The 20,246-nt window shown below is 36.0% G+C and overlaps 3 protein-coding genes across 4 annotated transcripts; all 3 read right to left on the reverse strand.

Annotated features, from left to right (window-relative positions):
- Positions 1-112: 112 nt before the first annotated feature.
- On the reverse strand, positions 113-955 carry LOC132176112 (putative calcium-binding protein CML19). Its single transcript, XM_059588237.1, has one exon. The coding sequence runs from the start codon at positions 609-611 to the stop codon at positions 186-188; it is 426 nt and encodes a 141-aa protein (XP_059444220.1). The 5' UTR covers positions 612-955; the 3' UTR covers positions 113-185.
- An 847-nt stretch (positions 956-1,802) lies between these two features.
- On the reverse strand, positions 1,803-13,768 carry LOC132175607 (ribonuclease J). Of its 2 annotated transcripts, XM_059587601.1 has the most exons (17): positions 13,460-13,768; positions 12,714-12,942; positions 12,210-12,333; positions 10,049-10,105; positions 9,606-9,797; positions 9,452-9,529; positions 8,637-8,819; positions 8,415-8,495; positions 7,404-7,469; positions 7,201-7,293; positions 6,305-6,430; positions 5,742-5,855; positions 4,638-4,733; positions 4,461-4,558; positions 3,879-4,381; positions 2,460-2,935; positions 1,803-2,284 (listed from the first exon to the last, which is right to left on the reverse strand). In XM_059587601.1, exons 1-17 carry the CDS (start codon positions 13,626-13,628, stop codon positions 2,189-2,191), a joined length of 2,781 nt encoding a protein of 926 aa, XP_059443584.1. In that variant the 5' UTR covers positions 13,629-13,768; the 3' UTR covers positions 1,803-2,188. The 2 variants fall into 2 exon arrangements, with proteins under 2 accessions (XP_059443584.1, XP_059443585.1); XM_059587602.1 differs by lacking the exons at positions 12,714-12,942; positions 13,460-13,768 and having other exon boundaries at positions 12,224-12,327.
- A 1,518-nt stretch (positions 13,769-15,286) lies between these two features.
- LOC132176586 (cycloeucalenol cycloisomerase) lies at positions 15,287-19,648 on the reverse strand. The gene is made up of 7 exons (XM_059588835.1): positions 19,276-19,648; positions 18,944-19,027; positions 18,488-18,529; positions 17,466-17,576; positions 17,196-17,387; positions 16,549-16,646; positions 15,287-16,025 (listed from the first exon to the last, which is right to left on the reverse strand). The coding sequence occupies exons 1-7, from the start codon at positions 19,432-19,434 to the stop codon at positions 15,833-15,835; spliced, it is 879 nt and encodes a 292-aa protein (XP_059444818.1). The 5' UTR covers positions 19,435-19,648; the 3' UTR covers positions 15,287-15,832.
- Between the last annotated feature and the right edge of the window lie 598 nt (positions 19,649-20,246).

Raw genomic sequence — 20,246 nt, forward strand, 5'->3', positions numbered from 1 at the left:
ACAACAGTTTTTAAAAATAATATTCACTTAGGATCACGTGAACAAAAAAAAAAAAAATCAACGTAATTAGAGGATGATTAACACTCAAGAAAATTTGTGTAGATAATAAAATTTAAACAAAATAATTTACAAACTTGTGAAGTTAAAGGATCATAAACACTCATAACATGGAAGACCTAAAAACATTACTGCATCATAACTCTGAATTCTTCAAAACTAAGAGCACCATCCCCATTCAAATCAAACTGATTGATCATCACCCTGCACTCATCAATGGATTTTGACTCCCCCAATCTGCTGAGCATCCTTTTCAAACTATTGGGTGTGATAAACCCACACCCTTCCATATCATACATAGAGAAAGCCTCTCTCAAATCCTTCATCTTCTCTTCCTCTCCCCCAACTTCCATCAACCCAACAAAATCCTCCAAACCCAAGAAACCATCTCCGTCGGAATCCAATGCCTCAACTGCAGCCTCGGCCTCCTGCAAGAACAGATCTCCACCGCCCATGAGACCCAGCCTATGCCCCAAGTCTGAAGCTGATATTTTCCCGTCACCATCTTTGTCGAAGCATTGGAAAACACGCTCAAAGTCTTCGCCTTTCCTCATTAAACTGTTGAAAATGAGTTGGGTGATTGCTTGTTTTGCAAGACGGATCAATTATTCAATTTGGTCTATTGGGTTGCTGCAGAACATTGTTGTAGCCATGCTTATATACCCTTTGAGGCTGCGTGGCTCAGAAGGTGAGAACCATCTATGAACTTGCTGTGAGTTTTCGATGCATATGAAGAAAGTATTCAAAACGAAGAAAGCAATTAAGAGGAGGAATCCCGATTCCCGTGGCATTTGGGGCATCTATTGCTGAGAGAGTCATGAGAAAATAGTGTGGAAAGCATCAAAGGAATAGACGGAGAAACAGAGGAGAGAGGGACGAATTCAACCGTCTAGAACAAGTTTGGAGCAGAGGTCAACAAAAGCAGTTTTCTCTACGCTCATAATTGAGCTCCACTGCCACTGGTATTCAGTAAACAGGAAAATGTCCAACTTTTTGTCTCCGTCTCACACTCTCTCTCGGACAAAGAAGTCAAAACGGTTGGAATTTTCTTCCCTCTTTCTGTCGTTTTTCAAGGAAAAATTGGTAAATCAGTTCATGGAATTTGAGATTTAGACAAATAATTATGGTTTAAAATGTGACAAATAACTCTATGTGGTATACCACGTAATTATAAATTTACCTTATAAATTATAAAAATAAAAAACAGAAGAAAAAAATAGGCTAGCATGTGATGGTGGTTTAGCCACACTATAAGCCAGATTGAGAGGCGGCCAAACCACCCACCAAGGGCTTGTTATAACTGAACCACTCTCATATACCAGTCATTTTTTTATATATAATTTTTACGTGTAAATTTGTAATTTCACAATAATCCCATTGGAAAATTGATTAAAATTTGCAAAGAGTTACTTTTTTCTTTTTCTTTTTTTCTATGCAAAGAGAGTTACTTGTTTGTTATACATGCATGATACAAACTAAAAAAAAAATTATTTTGTCATTCTTATTTGTCACAGCCCCAAACCTGAAGGTCCAATTTATTTACCTTTTTTTTTTTTTTTTTTCACTTTTTAAAGCTTTAGCAAAATCTGTAAAACAAAACTAAAGCCAACATACGTGGGGTAGCAGCAATACAAAATTTATGCAAAAAAAAAAAAAACACTTCTTTTTTGGGTTGAAAAAGTTATATTATTATATATCTACAGGTCGTTCAATGAAGTAAGAACTTATATGTGAGCAAGCCAACATTGAAGAAGCTATTTTTGGAAACTTTTCTTACTCTCAAAATTATGACTACAGAACCAATGAGAGCTACAAAATAGCTTCAAAATTTGTGAGGAGAAAAATTAAAACATATATAATGAATAATTCCCCCATTTCAAGCATTCCACTCTCCCCTTTCTCATCTATTCGTTTGATCAATATACGAAGAGGCTTTACGGCAACAAAACTAATTCAGGTCTTGTTGGTCGATGTTCGTCACTGGAGACCCACTCCGTAAATCCATGATATGATGATTATGTTTCTGATGGATGTTCGTTGTGGTTGTTGCTGTCCAGATTTTATAAGAACAAGTATCTTGCTAAAGGGTCTTCCAAAAAATTGTACAAGTGGCTTTATCCTTCTCTGCCCATCACTTGGTTGCCACTGCATCAAAATCAGACAAAATTCTGTCCATTTCCTCAAAATATGGCCAGCTCTTCTTGCTTTTATTCCCACTCTTGGTCTCCTGTCACCAAAAAAAAAAAAAAAAAAAAGTTGTTGAATAAACAAAATCAACTCAGGATTGGAAGGGGGAGTGTGAACACATGCTCACACGTTTAGGTTGAATTTTGATCTTCCATCCAGTGAAAAATGAAAATGCCACCCAAAAGTTTCAACAATGAAAAGGAGGGTGAACACACCTCGTATTTCTGAACCAGAGATGCCCATCGAGATTTGCACTCCCCTGCACTTCGTGTGATCCCTTCAGACAACAAGTTTCCAGATATCTCTTCCCAGAGGGCCATTCTCCCCTTCAGAACTTGGAATCTACTATTTAATTTCCCACGCAAATTAATTAGCTGCTTCACCTCCTCAGGTTTCCATTTATTCCGCCTCACAGGCTTGGAAGACGCTGGCTGAGCATTTGACAATTCTAAGGATTCGTCTTTACTACCTTCAATACCATCTTTCTCAACCTGCGACACATGTTTTGAGCGTGCAACAAAACCATTGTTAGCTTTTGCCGCTTTTTCGACAGGCGACGATGATGTAATGAAAGCTTTCCAGAAATCATCTGAATCCCCAGAATCGGATAAAAGTCCTTCTGCAAAGCTGGAACTTGAAGTTGTGGTATCTTCCTCAGGTAGTAGTAATCTTTCGAGTTCAGTACCTTCACCTGCATGGATGAATTGTGATGGGGAAAAAAATCAATGCTAGAGATCAAAATATTTTAAAAGAACAAATATTTACTTGGAGGATCATATGGTCATGATGACAAAACATCCCAATGAGAACTGCCCGGAATTAAGGGAAAAAAAAGTTTTACAATTCTACCACAAAGATAGAGAACAATTGCATTCCACAGCGTTGACACTAGCACCCATCACAAATTCTTACTCCCAAAGAGAATTACCAGCTTTTTGTGTGGACATGTTAAAAGTGCGAGGTCTGCAATTAACTACAGTTACATGGTAGATAGTTCCAGTGGCAGGCAGAACATAGATAACCGCATCAATCAGTAAGAAGTGTAATACAGTTGAGACCACACTAGTTCAGTATTATCGCTCATGGGCCAAATGGTTAAACTGCCAGAATAGCTAACCAGCCAAGGTCCTCAGAGCTATGGCTTTGAAGCAACCAGGGTTAAGGTTATTGTATCAAACAAAAGTCGTTTCAAGTACTTTCTAAAATTTATAGAATATTAAAATTTCGCAATCAATCTAAAACTATTAAATTCATATTACTCCATATATATATGTATGTATGCACACAGGCATGTATGTAATGTGGACAATACGCAGGCATGAACAATAATTCTGCTAAAAAAAACAATTTAATGGAAAGTCCTGGGTTTGAAAACATAATAACATATGAAACCCCATAGAGAAGAGACAAAACTTTTGTGGATTAAGAGAAGTGATTGTGCATCATTTTGGAGTGGAGCCCATTAAATCATGTCTATTAATTTAGCGGGGTACATAACTGCATCCCCCAAGCAGTGACATTATTAGCACTCATTACACAGCAAGCAAAGATTCTCACATGTTTTTATACAATCACACATGCAAACACCGACACACAGCACATGTGACATACACAGAGAGAGAGAGAGAGAGAACCTTCCAAATTTTGTTGTGAAGGTTTCTCTGAATGTCTAATGGCAATGTCTTCTTCTGCATGTGTCCTATTGGACAGATTTTCTTTTGGATGTCCATCAACTACTTCTGCATGTGTCCTATCGGACTGATTTTCTTTTGGATGTCCATCAACTACTTTTCTCAACGCTGATATCCCAAAACCAACATGAGACTTGCCAGAGAGCCTTTCATTCAGCTCATCGGCGAGAACTGCAGAAGGGTTCTCCACAGCAATGGCAATGACTTCAGGTCTTTTACCACTGTACTTCCTTACCATCTTCCTCAATACCTCAGCCACAGTTCTTTCCATGTGGGCTAGAGGACAATTCACAGGAAGGCTTGAAAGTGAAGCATGAGCAGCTTTATGGAGTGCATCTAAGAGCTTACCTTTGTCAAGCCATAAGCATCTTGTAGTGATTCTTACCTTCCCTTTCAAGCTATTTTCACTCGAACCATCTACATTTTGAGGGCGTAAAATTTCCATACTGCAAAAGAGAGCTATCAGGATGCGATTATCCATATGATAATGATACTGAACTTTACGGCAATATCCAAAAGGCATACCTGATCACTATAATGCCATCTGATGCAATTCTCTGTCTCTCATCAATACAAAGTTCTGTCGATGTACCAAAGGCTTTATCACCATCATTATACATCAACTGCAATAGACACCTTGACTTATAAGCATGTTCTTGACAAAATTCTCATAATAAACGAAAACTGTTGAGGATCACCAACCTGCAAATTCTCTTTCCCTAGGGAAGTGAAACCACTAGAAAGAACTCTTCTGTTTCTCAAATGAGAGACCCCAAGCATCTCCCCATTCTTTATAACCTGGTATAATTAAGTGAATCATATTAAATATTTTCATCATATTGTATCTGTAGCAACATGAAATGTGTATGTTGTAACACTAAACAAATCCTAACCAATACAATGTATCTTGGTAGGCATGTTGGGCACCAATGTGATTAGACAAAACAAGTTTCTTTTCCCACATTGATGTGATATTCTCACATGATGAGAGACATGTTGACCCACATTAAAGCTATGCACTAACAATGGAGTTCTAAATCCTAATTTTACTATTCCTTTGTCTTGTTTTCCCACATTGATGTGATATTCTCACATGAGGAGGGGCATGTTGACCCACATTAAAGCCATGCACTAACAATGGAGTTCTAAATCCTAATTTTACCATTCCTTTGTCTTGTGGGTCCATAGAATTTACAGACATATAGCCATTTCCAGCTACATTGACGTATACCTGTAACTTCCAGTGAGAAAAGGCACAAGAAAAGGTATCTTTTATCAATGTAACAGATGACAAGAAGTCACTGCAAACTAAAATGTATTGGGCCAACAAAGTGGCCAACCTGTGTGTTTTCCCCCTCCCAGCCGGGGGGGCTGATCAGATCGAAGTGTGACAAAGCTCCCAACGTAGAACAAAAGGTACACAAGAATCATGTTCATGTGCACGATATTAAGCTCTCAAGTATAGCTTACAGCTTACAAGAGAGAAACACACAATGTCACTAAAACCAATAACTTAACCTCCTTGATCTTGATGAAACAGAGATAAGCTTGGTTGAACATGATCCTCAACCTAGGAAAAAATGAGTAGATAATCCATGCTAGCAGAAAAGTCATTGCCCCAGCTCAAGTCCCAGCTTCATTCCAAGTGTTTACATAGAGAAGATTAAATGCAATCTCATCATATTGGAAGCCCGATACACTAAGATGCTAAGCTGTCATAGTTTTCACATTCTTTTTCATCATGTTAAGCAACTAATCTCTTGACTAGACATATAAAAACATTATAATAACAAATCATTGACTTACACAAGTGTGTCGGATACCAGTTGATCTTCCAAGCAATTCATGCTCTTTCAGAAACAAGAGTTCTCCATGTATGGGCAGAAAATGTTGTGGCTTTACAATTCGAAGTACTTCTTCCTGCAGAAATGTGTATCATATCTAATTGGTTTCTCGTCACAAGTATAGAAGACAGAAAAGAATAAGAAAGATGTGTCTCGCTTATAAGTGAAGGGAAATACATCTGCACATATGTGAGGCCTGATTAGATCTCACCCATGGGACATAAAATTAACCTGTGATCATATTAACATGCATCTGATTCTCATTACAATTTATTCCTCATAATTTTTTTTTTATAAGTACTGTATTCCTCATAAAATGAAAAATAGGTAACCATTCACATTTGAGGGGAACTCTATAGATCCCATGATTGATGTGATGATTCCATGAAAATTAGATATTCGATTTTTTCTGTTACTCTTTCTATAATTAGAAACCAAAAAAATGTTTAAGAAGATGAAGATGGAATGATAAAAATATAATAATGTACGAATATCCAAATTTGAAGAAACGACAATGAAACTTACCAATTCTCCACGATGTCCATGACCAGATGTATGCAAACCCTCATTCTTACCCATTACAATGGAGGATCCAATCTCTGATAACCGGTTTAACATTTTCATCACTCGAGATTCATTGCCAGGGATTACCTAATTGTTGAATTAAATAAAAATTAAAAAAATAAATAAATAAATAAACAACTTATTGACTTGACTATGTAATTTTTTTTTATAAGTTAAAAAAAAAATTATTTTTCTGACTTGACTATGTAATGAATTTAAGAAAGATGTTTATGTAATCATAATGAAATACTCAAAGATCAAAAGTCTAAATACTATAGTTGAAATGGTTTGTAACAAATTTATATCAAAATATTTATCACCGAAAAAGATAGTAGAGGGTCAATACTTGAACCTAAAACCAAAACTACATGCAGCTGCCACAGTATGAGCATAGTCAACATGGTCAATATAGTTCATTGATGCATGCATAACATGTCTTTTAAACATTTTCATCAAGTGATCTGTGCAAAATGCTTGGTACTTTTAAACACTTTCTGGCCTATCAATTAACCACTAAGGAACTTAAATTGGTGAAGTGTTATAAGATTGAACAGCTAATAGAAGCCAAAGAAGAAACATCTTCAAGTCTCTATTCTTCAAAATTTTCAATAAATAAAAAACAATTTTTTTTTGATAAGAAGCTGACAAAATAGGACTTTTAAGTTTTAACTGGAAAGCCCAAAGCAAAAAAATAAAAATAAAAATAGAACGTTCAAAAATTAATTCTGCACATGAAAGTTAATCATGTTGATTTCAGTTGATCAACAAAATTCCAGCTCAATTAATTTAGAACACAGAAAATAAACAAAAATAATATTTGGTTTTCAATAACAGCATATTTTACCAAATCTTATTACCTTAGCTGAGTACAAGATTACATCTTCCTTGCTCAGTTTGAGAGAATGGCTACCTCCATATGATGCAAGATTTAGGGCAGCACGAGGTTCTGCCTGACACAATAAGATACATAGTGATATGCCAGTAAAATTGGTCCAAAAGAAATAATGCCATCTATAGAACTAGGCAGCCACCAAGTGCAAGGGCATGCAGAATAGCTTACTTGAGAGCCAGTCGTGACAATTAACAAATCCTTTGGAGCGTATGCATCAATATCCTCAACTTTTACCTATAATATTAGAAAGAGTGCAGAACCAAAAAATTAGCAGACGCAGATTTATATGTCAAACAAGAAGCAATACAAGGAACAAAATACAGGGTATATCTAGAAAGCCTAACAGATGCATCAACTTGAGGTAGGGCCGATCAACATCAACTTTTAACATTAATTTCAAGATGAAAATCAAAAGAGTCAACCTGCATATATTAAATACTGTGTATTGGCAAGATTCTGCTGCAATATTGACTTTATACTCGTATATCTTGTCAATATTGTTCTTTCCCCATTATTAGAGACAAAGACTTGAACTGAAACTTTGTTGAAACAGAAGTTACAGATCCAGTGTGTAATTGCCATCAATCACGAGGCTGCTACACTCCCAAACCTACATGACTTGTCTTTTTAACAACTCAACAAAACCTTAATCCCAACTAATTGGGTTGGCTCATGTTCATAAGATGTGACGAAGCTTTGCATTGCTTGTCAACCTACAGCAAGGCCTCATTTATTTGATCCGGGAATGGACATGGAAAAAGGATATAGCAATAAAAAATGACATAGGGAGACTTCAATGTACGCAGGTAGAGTTAAATTTTGAAATCCATCCTGCTGGATTGAACCAGCGCACTAAGGATGTCCCTGTGAACAGGAATTACAAAGTAGAAGCTTACAACAGTAGTACTCTTTAATTCGAGGTAATTTAGTCAAGAAGTTATGCAATATTTCATCAATTACTCCCAGTCTTAGAAAGCACCTAAATGCAGTAAAATGGCAAAGAAGTATTCATATTGATAAACCACGACCACACTTCATTGAGATACAGGGTTGAGTTGAGATGTTCTTCACCCCTTTAAGTGTAACACCAAATACAAACTTTTAAGCATAAGAAATAAGTGTAGCCACAATTAAAAGAAATTAGGCTAAGGGGCAGATAAGTCTTATCAGTGATATTACCAAAGTTGATGGATCAATAGGAGCCTTTCCATCCTTCCAAGCTGCATCCAGATATGTTCTTAAGGACATGCCAACAAATACCTATTACAAATCATAATGTGACAAAGTCTAAGACACATAATCTCTCTTGGAAACAAAAAATTAAGATTTCTCATCTTTTTGTTTTTGCTTTTGTTTTTGATAAGTAATTTTGCTGACATCAGAGGAACTGGAGAAACAAACCAATTTTCTGCCAGTTAAATCAGCAGCAGCTTTTACACTTCCAAGGCGGTGTATATTTGATGCAAACTGAGTTGTAATAACCCTTCCTTTAGCTGCTGAAATATGCCTCAACAATGAATCTGCCACTACAGATTCGCTAGTTGTCCTTCCAGGTGAGAGAATATTGGTTGAGTCACTCATCATCTGCAAAGCAATGCACATTAATTGCTTTATTTAAAAGAAAAAAATATTGCTTCTCTTCTCTGTGAGTAGTTTGAATAATGCTGTTAATTGAAATGGCATTTTAATTATACCCACATTACCACAATATATAGAGACACACAAAGAGAACATGGATTAATCAAACGGAAAAGACTGACAAAGACAAGGGCATGACAATGGACACAGATTAAAAACAAGTAAACAACAACAAACACCATTCTCAACCCTCCAACTTCAAGGCTGCAATTGAAGAGAGAATTGAAACATATAGTACAATTTTCAAAATAAAGAAAAATGACCAACCCACGATGTTTTTTCCTTTCAGAAAACACTCTCCGCCGTCTCCGGATATAAGGCTACCATACAAGCCTCATATGACCTAAATCAGGCACTAGCATTTTATTAGGATTCAAAAATATGACTCAGCTGAGGGCATTGACAATATGAAATTCCTTCTCTTGATTTTACTTTCAGAACAAATACATAGAACCAATATTTTTGAGTTTTAGTCCCGGTGAACCACTACCTCTCCCCCAAAGTTAAACTCTATGAATTTCCTTTTGTATGCACTTTATCAACATAAAAATAAAATAAAAAAGATCCGGGTGACTTACCAATGTCACTCCTTCTTTTGAAAGTTCCTCTAAAGCTTCACGATCAAAAACTTTGCCGTCTAATGGTGTTTCATCAATCTGTTGAAATATACTTTTATACAACTTGAGAATGAAAGTAATGAAGAGGAAAAATTCACAAACAAGTTAATCTTACCTTCCAGTCCCCAGTATGAAGAATCGTACCATCAGCACAACGAAGAACTAATCCACAACAATCAGGAATCGAATGGGTGACCGTGAGAGGCTCTATTTCAAATGGACCAGCCATAAACTTCCTCCTCGTTCGAAATACCTTAAGTCTAGATGGAAGAAAAATCCCATTCTCCTTTAGACGCTTTTTAATAAGCTGTTAAAAGGAAAGAGTATTACCTTCCTGTACCAAGACGAACATAAACAAAATCTACACAATTTAAAGGTACAACAAGAAAAATTAGGAATGTCATTATTGGTTGACATGGAAACTTTTTGAAAAGCAACTCGTATCATAAAATTTATACACTTGTGCACATTTTTATTATAGGTAAACGCAAATTTATTAAAAAACACAAAGGCGCAACCTTCATATAATTGTATGAAATTAAATCCCTTGACAAGTACCTCCATCGTGAAGGAAGATGCAAATATTGGTGTACGAGAATCCAAAGCTGGGATTACCTGTTTAGAGAGCAATGGAACTATTAAAAAAAATGTAACAGCAGAAACACATAAAGAATAAAATACTTGAACTTCCCAGAAGAAACCTAATTCAACTTTAAAATATGTTAAAAAAAAAAGGAAGAAGAAAAAACAAAAACAAAAACAAAAAGATAACTGCCGTCTCAAGGGTTTTTTTGGTCTTATACAGTTCCAGAGGCAGCATGATCACTTCAGGTTCCTTCATGGCTGTTTGAGAAACCTTGTGAGTCATTTATATCACACTTGGAGGGCATCAGTTTGAAACTCACTACCTCTCTCACTCATTTCAGATGACTTAATGAGTGTCACTCATCCAAAGAATGGAAACGTAGACACAGTATGCACGCTAAACAGATTGAGATAATATTCCGACGAATATAAAGCATTGGAAGGCAATTTTGAGAGTCACTCAACTGCAATTTGGCAGAACCAAAACAAAGTAATTTGATAAATGATAATACAAGCTTTTGAGCAATAAGTTACCTAACTTTTTAGATTCATATTCAGTCTAACCAGGAATAGAAAACAAATAACTATTCTACCATGTGATTGCACTTTAACTGGATTTTCAAGATTATATGACTTAGTCCCCCTTTTTTTTTTTTTTTTTTTTTATGATGGGGAACCCCTCCAAGGCAGAGTCATTTCTTGTACCCACACCTGTTAGGCAAACCCCGAACCCGTACAAATGCCCCCTTCAAACAAATTGGGTAAGACTCCGGCTTCACCGGCAGACATGGCCCCAAGGAATTGTTTGCACCCAAAGGAATTCAAACCTTAAACCTAATAGGGATGCTACCAAGACCAAGGCTCTTACCACTTGAGCCAACCCCTTGGGACTACTTAGTACCTAAAAACCTACATGACATTATACATATGTTTGTAAAATCAAAAAACCCAAAACTACAATGACCTGAAGAAAAACTAAGAGAATATGGAAAAAGCTAAAGCTATGAAATTGTGGAGCATCTGGAGATGAAGGAATTGGCACCTCTTTGAGGACTGCAAGTCCCATTTGCTTTGTTGAAAATCCTCTTTTTTGAGTTCTCTCTTGGATTGGCTGCAACCTATGTTCCTAAAAATGCTAAAGCTATGAAATTGTGGAGCATCAAGAGAGAAAAGAATTGGTGCCTCTCTTTGAGTTCTCTCTTGGATTGGGTTGCAACCTATGTTTCTAATTTCTCCTCTTCGAATATTTTAGATCTTGTTAACTTTATAGATTCCAGACACCTTTGAGGTGGTTGTTTCTCTTGTATACTTTTCGAGTACGAGTGCTTTGCCTTTTCTTTTCATTAAATTATTATTCATAGAAAAAGAAACTAGAGCCATGAAACTTTAAAGCATAATTAAATATATTAAGTGTAATAATTTAACAGATATTCATCACACGATGGTAAAAAAAAAAGAGAGTGGGAAATATAGTTATCCTTTTTCAGCCTTTTTTCTTTTGTTTAATAACTTGAGATTAGTATCAATGGAAAAGGTTGAATACAGGGCAATACATAAAAAATCAAACATAGAGCACACAACTTCACGTGTGACAATTATCTTACATAGGTGCATCATTTCACCAAGCAAGGAAAGCACCAACAATGGTAGCTATATGAAGTTTGGTGGACAATGAAACAGGAGACATAAACTATGCGCCATACCAAACGTATCCTTAAAGCTTGATGACTATGGCATCCCATCAAGCCAATGGCAATGAATCTGGAGCCTACTCCTTGAACAAGACACAGGCCCCAGACCAGCAATTAAACAATGACATTGAATAATAGTTGTCAAGTGCAGCTCTTTAAATGGCCCACACTGCATGCCATCCGCCAAGGCACCAATGTTACCCCTTCACCAAGATGGGAGTGGCAATTCAGTGACCCTCTCAGTTCAACAATGATAGAACATGCATGAGGGACAAATTGGCTTTATGCTCCATTACAAACTCTTCACCTCAGACACTCAGATAAACAAGTTGACAGACTTAACAGGATAAACAACCAAGTACTTGACTCATCAGTATTCAGCTAAATATCATTTCCAAGAAGCAGGAGGTTCTTTTAGATGGATAAGCAGGATGAAACTTTACCCAAGGCAACGCACCAATGTGATCTTCATGACCATGTGTTATAACAACTGCTTCAATTTTGTGACTCCATCTTTTGATAAATGTGGTATCGGGAATAATTTTTTGGACTCCAAGCTCATCATAGCTGAAATACAAGTTAAGACATTTAATGCAAGGCCAATCCCTTAAGCTAGGTGTTTGATGAAGCTCAATTAGAAAAAGTTTCAATGGAAAATACGAAAGCTACTGCAAAAATGAAAACTAAATCCTACATGTAGAAAGTTCTGTTTCAATAGTAGTAAAAATGAGGGGATGTATTCGCCAATTTGGATTAAAATATGAAATCTGTTAGATTCTTTAAGAAACAACAAAATCTATGACAGGATAACTAGTTTTTTAAGAGGCAAAACCTCCATTAGAAACAAAAAATCTTGACTTAGCAAAAAAGAATGTAGTAATCACCAAAAAAAAAAAAAAAAATCTTCATGAATTAAAACTACAGAAAACTAGTGTCCAAAGACTTACTCTGGAAACATGACACCAGCATCAATCAGAATATAGCGATCATAATTTCCAACAAGCATGCAATTCATCCCAATTTCACCCAGGCCACCAATTGGAAGAACACGAAGGGGTGGGCCATCAGACCCTTCATAAAATTCTTCCATCTTGCGCTGAACCGAGTCTTCCATGCTTTTCTTTGGCCCTTCCTTTTTTCCCACTCTTTTACGCGGTACTTTAGATCCACCAGTACCTAAGATGGGAAGAAACAGCATAAAACCAAAGAAATGCAGCTCTTGGTTATAACCCAATATAGCAATTATGTTAACCAAATACAGCAATTCCAAATATAATTCTTCGTGTCAGATTTAACATCTACACAAATATGCAACCACATAAAGGTAAAAGAAAGAGGAAGCAAAACTAACCCAGAATTCTAATTAAAAAATAAAACAAAGTACATTAAAAGGCAACGACATGGTACATGGACCTTTTCCATCAATTTGCTTTGCACTCTGTTTATTGCTAAGAAAACGCTCCACACAACAACACAATATCAAAGCTTAAAGTTGTCAACTAATATCTCAACTCACCCAAAACAAGCACAAATTCTCTATTATTATTTTTTTTTATGTAAAACTCAACCCAAAACAAGCATAAAATAAATAAATGCCGTTTTCTTAGCCTTTTCACATCTCTCATTTTCTCAGCAACCAAATAGTTTTAATCACTAACAAAAACAAAAAGAGTAAATTTGAAGCATGGTCTACCTATGCTAGTTTGAGAGCCAAGGGAACACGAAACGGAACGTTTTCTTATAGGGTTCGGCCGGCACAAGAGGCTATAGGGGCATAGCGAAAGAGCACCGAAAGCAGCCATTCTCGGCGACAAGCTCGGCCTCTGGGAGGTAGCAAAACCCTCCGGAAACGCCGAGTGCATGTGTTCCGGGAGGAGGTTTCGGAGCTCCGGAACGGCGGAGAGAAACCCTAGAAATGTTGTTGTTGGAGTTTAGGGTTTAGAGGCTGCTTGTGCTTGGAGCGGGAAATGGAGTTGAGTGTGTGTGGATTTTTGTAAGGTCGAGAAATGTCTTTCTGATTATCATTTTTGGGAAGAAGACAACTCGTGCGTGACGAAATATTTTTCCCACCCACGTGTGGATAATCGGATGCAAACGCTGTGTCGTTTACAAATGACATCGTTTACATAAAATGTCGCAAAACCTATAACCTTATTTACATCTATTTATCACGCTCATTTTATGACGGGTGATATAATTTTTTTTTTTTTTTAAAGAGAATCTATATCAGTCTCATTCATAAAAATCATCATCAGCATAGAGCTCTTACAAGCAACCATAGCCAAAGTTACGAGGTTACAAGCGTCATAGATGACGTATTACATTCAAGACCTAAAACCAATCCACTAACCCATGACTAATCTACATATTAAAAAACAGATCTATGTTAAACAGATTCAAATTAATGCATATATAATGCTTATTTCTCGGAACTAAGGGTAGACAAACCTCCAACCAAAACTTTTCCTCCTTGACCCAAAAGCCAGGATAACGTTCACAATCCACAACCCAAAAGTCTGGACCATAGCAAATAACCCAAAGGGCATCACGTATGCAGATCGAGAGGGAAAAGAGCCTTATCACAAGCAAAAAAAGGAAATAAAAGCATACAAGAAAATAAAGGGACTAAAACAAAAATGCAAATAGAATAGAAAAAAAAAAAGGACAAACAACAAATGGAAACTAACAGAACAGAAAAAAAAAAATCCGAGAATCACACTAAGCGGGAAACGGCAGCCGAAAGGAAGCTGATCGCGTGCTGGCCGGAAACCGACGCGAAAGGTTGCATTAGAGCTTATCGCAGAGGGACACGAGGAAAGACCTGACAGCGGATAGTGGGCGACAAAGCAAAAGCAAAGGAGATCGGCATTGCACACAAAACAAACTGGGGGGAGTTTGAGTGAACATAGTGTGTTTTAAGTAAATTATATTTTTGTTGTTTTTAAATAGTTAACATGAAAAGTCATTTAAAAAGACGTTACGTCAACTGCTGCTATGACATAGGCGTAATAGATAAATAGAATCCTCTTCATTTTATGATCGAGATTAAAAGTTAGTACATCTAACGGTGTACATAATATTACAATACTTGATTTTTTTATAAGACATGCTACTATTGACATCATTAGATGCACAAACTTTAAATCATGATTAAGAAATAAAATATTATTCATGTTCATTTAAAATATGTGTGAAGAGTAGCATTACTCTATATCATTTTTATGCTACAAAAATGATATTTTTCTTATTAAAAGACGAGATGAGAAATGTTGTTACCCAAAAATACGTTCTTAAATCATGAATTGTATTGGGAAAATGCCCTTCCTCCGGTGAAATTTCTTGCATGATGTTGTACAAGCTTCCTTTTTGGTATGTGCTCTAGCCTCTAAGTTCTTGATTGATTGGAAGTGTTTGGATATCAATTTGTCATAATTCTCTTTGAGCTTAAGAGGGATTGGGGAAATCGAAAGTGAATTAAATCATGTTACAATCATAAGGGTTACATATTTAACCAAGCTAGTATCCAACAATCCTGTGGCTTTGGATATATGTTTAAGCCCTTGACAAATGAATTTGTTCTTTGAGAAGTGTAAGGTGCCACTGGTTGTATCAAGGAAACATAAATTTGAAGTCCAACAGTTACACTTAGGAGTCCGTTTTGAATTTGCGTGTGATTTAAAAAATAACTATTTCATAACATGCAATTTGAAGTCACGATTTCCAAAAGTGTACTTAAGAATATGATAGAATCATAATTCAGCCTTTAAAATCGTGCATTTTGAAAAAAGTACTTGTATGTGATTTGAAAGCATAATTTTTTCTAGATTTTCAAACCACCATTTTATAAAAACACACTAATAATATCTTTTCGCGATTTTTTTCTTTTAAAAAATTGCACTTTTTGTCTTGATGATACAATGCCTAAAATCCCCCAGAAATGGAAAGTTAAACCAATGATCTAATTTAGTACAGCAGATGTTAAGAGCATCAACAAGAAGAAAATCCAAAGATGGTTACTTCTGTAGCTGGGAAGTTAACTCGCATCACTGTTGTGCAGATTCATCTGTCAAGTTTCATTGGCATGTCCAGGAAACCATGGCAGTCCTGGTTGAAGGCACAGTTTTGAATCTGTAACAGGAATAATAGGTCCTAGAAAGATGCGCCACAAATCAAGTATTATGGTAACCAGCATTGCGGCACCCAGCGCATCAACAGCCACTCTGGGCAAGTCCCATGGGTCACCAGGTTTCTCATCAATTCTGCACATGTAGATGATTGCAATCAGGAAAGCTGATATAATGTTGATTCATGAGAAGCATAAATATTCTTTTAAAATCATAATTCGGTCCATTTGGATTTACGATTTCAAAACTAGTGATTTTAAAACATGCAATTTTAACACATGATTAGTTAAGTGTAGTAAAATAGCAGTTTAACCTTTAAAATCATGCGTTTTAAAAACGTATCCCCTAATTTGCGATTTAAAAACACAAATTTTTCTACGTTTTTACATTACATTTTTGGTCTCCGAGATTGCAGTGTTAAAAACACTCATAAACTTTCCCTTTCTCGCTCTGCATGGATATGGCTACGGTAAGGTATATTCTATACTATGGGTATTGTTTACCCTTCAGATGAATAGAGGAAAATTTCTGGAGTATGCACTCTTATGGGTCAAAGCAAGGAAGACATGCCTATGTCTATCGGCTACCACAATTATACTAAGTATTAAAGAGAAGGAAAGCACAAATAATTCAAATTGACTAGCAGTTGAATTCTTACCTCAGAAACATGGGGAAGCTTACAATGAAGTAGATGGCATAAAACAAGGACCCAACTGTGTACATAGATGCCCGGTCCACAAATTCATAATAAGGGAACTGCACATATTTTAACATAAAATATCAATATCACAGCTTAATTTCACATATTCATGGCCCAGATGTGTTGTTAAGTATTTGCTTAGCTTCAACACGAAGCATTCCAAAAGAGAAAAGATACCAAAGTGCATCACAGCAAACATTGCACCTTATTAGAGCTTCAGAATTTTTATGAGTTTCATCATGTTACACTACTTGTCGTCACTTCTACCAAATGATATAAAGAAGACTTATTTAGACGCTCACCTACATATTTTAGACTTGGTAATAGTAATGAAACGAGTAACAAGAAAAGGTTTTCTTAATATGATAATCATATTCCGTTGATTTGGATTCATAATACCATTGGATAAGGCCGTAGATAGAGTTTGAATGCTGAAGAAATAGCAAGATCTATATATCAAAAAGCTTTGGTAATACCATATCACTCTTAACTTATCTAGCCTTTAATCCACTCACAGACCAGCTTTGCAAGCATTCAGAATCTATGTAAGGTTAGATGAAAGATCTTGATAACAGCAATGGGACAAAAGTTTTGTTATCACATACATTGGAAATGGCTATAGTCTCAAGGTATGCTATGAAATAAGCAAGAGCCAATATGCACGCAGCCTCAGTCATCCATCGAACTTTCTCTGGCAAGTCAGCAATAGAATGCCGTAGTCTGCGAAGTGTAATGTTTGAAGTAACATGATAAAATAGAAAGCAAACATGTGCGAGAAGGAAAGTTGTGTGTGGTACCTGTAAAGAAACAAAATAAGTCATTAGAAATCATAACATGTGATCTAATTACAGAGAACTTATTGTTTCATGGCTTACGTTGTTCATCTTCCATGATGGAAAAGTATAAGAAGCTCCCAAAACTGTGAAGAAATAGTGGGTCCAAAAGTAATTCCCAACATAGCTAAAGATTATAATCCAGAGACTGGCCTGCCACAACAATAAGTTTAAGTTTCAAGCCAAGAATAGATATCATACAAAAAAGATTTGACTTATTGAGAGGCATAGATGCAATGCAAGTGGATCAACTTTATAATAAGCAGAGGAGAGATAAGCACCATTGAAATGTTAAAGAAAGGTTGTATAAACCTGGCTATGGTGTTCACATAGTAAAATCGATCCAGCTTAGAGTGTGATCAAAGTATTTAACTGTTAATAACATTATTCCCTATCCACGAATATGGCAAATAGTCATCAACAATCACACATTTATCTTTGAAAATTACCACATAGTAATACCATATACAAACACCCTTCTCGTCTCATTTTCCACACATGTTTAAAAGCTCTACCTCTATCAAAGGGCTTGAAAGTACCATTAACCCTGCATTAGAACTATTCATGCTCAAGCTATAAATTTATTTAATTGACATAAGGGTTCCAGAAAGCCAAAAGAAAATGAAAGAGTTTAACAGAAGAATTCCCTTGGTAATCTCACAAAACCTTAAAAAAGACACTGCTTTTAGATATTCTGTTCAAATTGTTCTATCAACAACTGGCCAGCATGGATAAGAGAGACACAAGAGAAGGAAGGGCTGAAACTTCTATCATAATACAATAACACAATTATTATCAGCAAAGTAATGGTCCAGTTTGTATCAATGCACGCTAAGCATATATTTAACACACAAATACTCATATCCCATGCAATTCAAGGCGACAGATATGCAGGAAAGATTGTATAAAAGATAGGTCCATCACAACTGATAATAAACGATTCAGACTATAATATATGAAAACAACATATTTTCGGGAAGATGCATGACCCAAATACAACTTCCATTGTTCTATAACCTTTTCATAATTATGATATGCAAACTGGTACCCATAAAAACACTTGCCTTGACCCAATAACGATCCTTCCAAGACAAACTGCTATCAGCCTGCAAAAGGATTCCGAAGATAGAAAAGAGTTGAGCACATAAACAATAAATAGGGCCCAAGGCTTTCCTCCATTAGGCATTCCAACCACTAAACCGTGTTTTGAGCAACTAATTACCCTCCCCAAGTCCTTTTAGCATCAGAGTGGATATTAGAATAAATGTAAGCTTTAAATAGCAACAACTTCTCACAAATCATGAAAGGCTCAAGTGATAGCTAATTTAGCCTTCATTAGATTTTTGGAAATGAAAGATTACAAAATAGTTTGGATAAGCCCATCAAAGTTTATTCTGAGTCAATAATAATATTATTAAAATCCCATTATACTTTACTCCATAAATCATTTCAAACTTGCTCGATCCCTTCAATTTTATCTATAAAATAAAATAAAAAGGAAATAAAAATCAAGAATGTACCTTTCCAACAAATAGCAATGGTATCAAGAAAGAAGGAACTGCTGAAACCAATCCCAGAAGCAGATACTCCAATTCTGTAAACCTCTGCCAATTACCATAACGATACCTCTTACACAAAGTTTCACAGATTATCTTAAAGAGAGATGCCATTTTAGATTTGATTACAACCCCATTACTACCATTCTAAACAACATGCAAACTGCAACTAAGATCAATGAATTGCATCGTTCAGCTACATTTGAAATCCACAAGTAATGAAATACTTATAAGCAGCAGGCATAGACTGAAAGTGGACCAAAAGGAAGACAATGAACGAAAAGCCCAAATTAAACCTCGTAGAGCTTGTACGGGACGACAATTCCCAAGCAGAGAGTGAGCCAAAAGGGAGTGTAGGCGAGGAAGAAGAGCTCGCCCCATCGCTTGCTCGGGTCAGGCGCGAGCCATAAGCTGGAAAAACGACAATCCGATTCCGCACCTGCGCCATTAGCCATTAGCCAAACGCAGTTTTATAAGGGATTTGGCAAAAACCCTTGATGATGATTAAGAGGGATGAAGAAGTTGAAGAGGATGGTGGAAATCACCCCGTATTTGGGTATTCGGATCTGGATTTAAATGCTGTTCGGATGTTGGGACTCACTGAGAGAGCGTGGACTTGCTGATGTCGAGTCTTGAATGCGACGCTGCTACACACTCACACAGATAGAGTGCGTCGGTGAAAATAGGTTCGTTTGCGGAATTATTTACCAAACTACCACGCTTTCTTTTGGAACGACGGGTACACGTAAATGCAAAATCAGTCCATTTGATTGGGTATAGATTTGTAATTTGATTCTAGATACCTATGATTGGCCATCCACATGTCAATTACAACAACAAAGAATTTAGTATATTCCTCATTGTTTCTAGATAAATAAATTCCTCATATTTTGTTAATATTCTCTTGCAAATTTAATAAATCAACCATTAGATTTATTAATTCTACTATTGACTTTCACAAATCTAATTGTTGATTTGTAAGATAAGATATGCCAAATCCCTAACATTTTTCTAGGTGTCTGAGACAAACCTATGGATAATTAAGGAATCTAAATCGTTTAATAAAATACACCGTGTTCGGGGCGAGAAAGTCTTCCATGTTCATCACAATTTACAATTCTTTTATAAATTTACGTGGTATTTTATGTAAATTGAGCAGTAACATTTGGTAGGCAAATTTAATTGTTTAGTGAGTGAAGTAATAATTTGCGTAAGTGACATATAAACGGTTAAAATATAAATAAAATGTTGGTGATTTAAAATAGTA

Source organism: Corylus avellana, chromosome ca3, assembly GCF_901000735.1.
Source record: "Corylus avellana chromosome ca3, CavTom2PMs-1.0".
Taxonomy (NCBI): domain Eukaryota; kingdom Viridiplantae; phylum Streptophyta; class Magnoliopsida; order Fagales; family Betulaceae; genus Corylus; species Corylus avellana.

Bases quoted from the DNA above. Each gene is read 5' to 3' on its own strand.
- LOC132176112 (XM_059588237.1), bottom strand. From the start codon at position 611: ATGAGGAAAGGCGAAGACTTTGAGCGTGTTTTCCAATGCTTCGACAAA.
- LOC132175607 (XM_059587601.1), bottom strand. From the start codon at position 13,628: ATGCACTCGGCGTTTCCGGAGGGTTTTGCTACCTCCCAGAGGCCGAGC. The intron at 4,734-5,741 runs GTAAGTCAATGA...TAATTATACCAG, and splicing joins CTGGTATCCGACACACTTGT to GTTATAAAGAATGGGGAGAT. The intron at 2,936-3,878 runs GTTCTCTCTCTC...TCATCCATGCAG, and splicing joins TTCACAACAAAATTTGGAAG to GTGAAGGTACTGAACTCGAA.
- LOC132176586 (XM_059588835.1), bottom strand. From the start codon at position 19,434: ATGGCTAATGGCGCAGGTGCGGAATCGGATTGTCGTTTTTCCAGCTTA. The intron at 19,028-19,275 runs GTTTAATTTGGG...GGTAATTGGCAG, and splicing joins TCCCGTACAAGCTCTACGAG to AGGTTTACAGAATTGGAGTA. The intron at 16,647-17,195 runs GTATGTGATAAC...AAATATGTGCAG, and splicing joins AGACTATAGCCATTTCCAAT to TTCCCTTATTATGAATTTGT.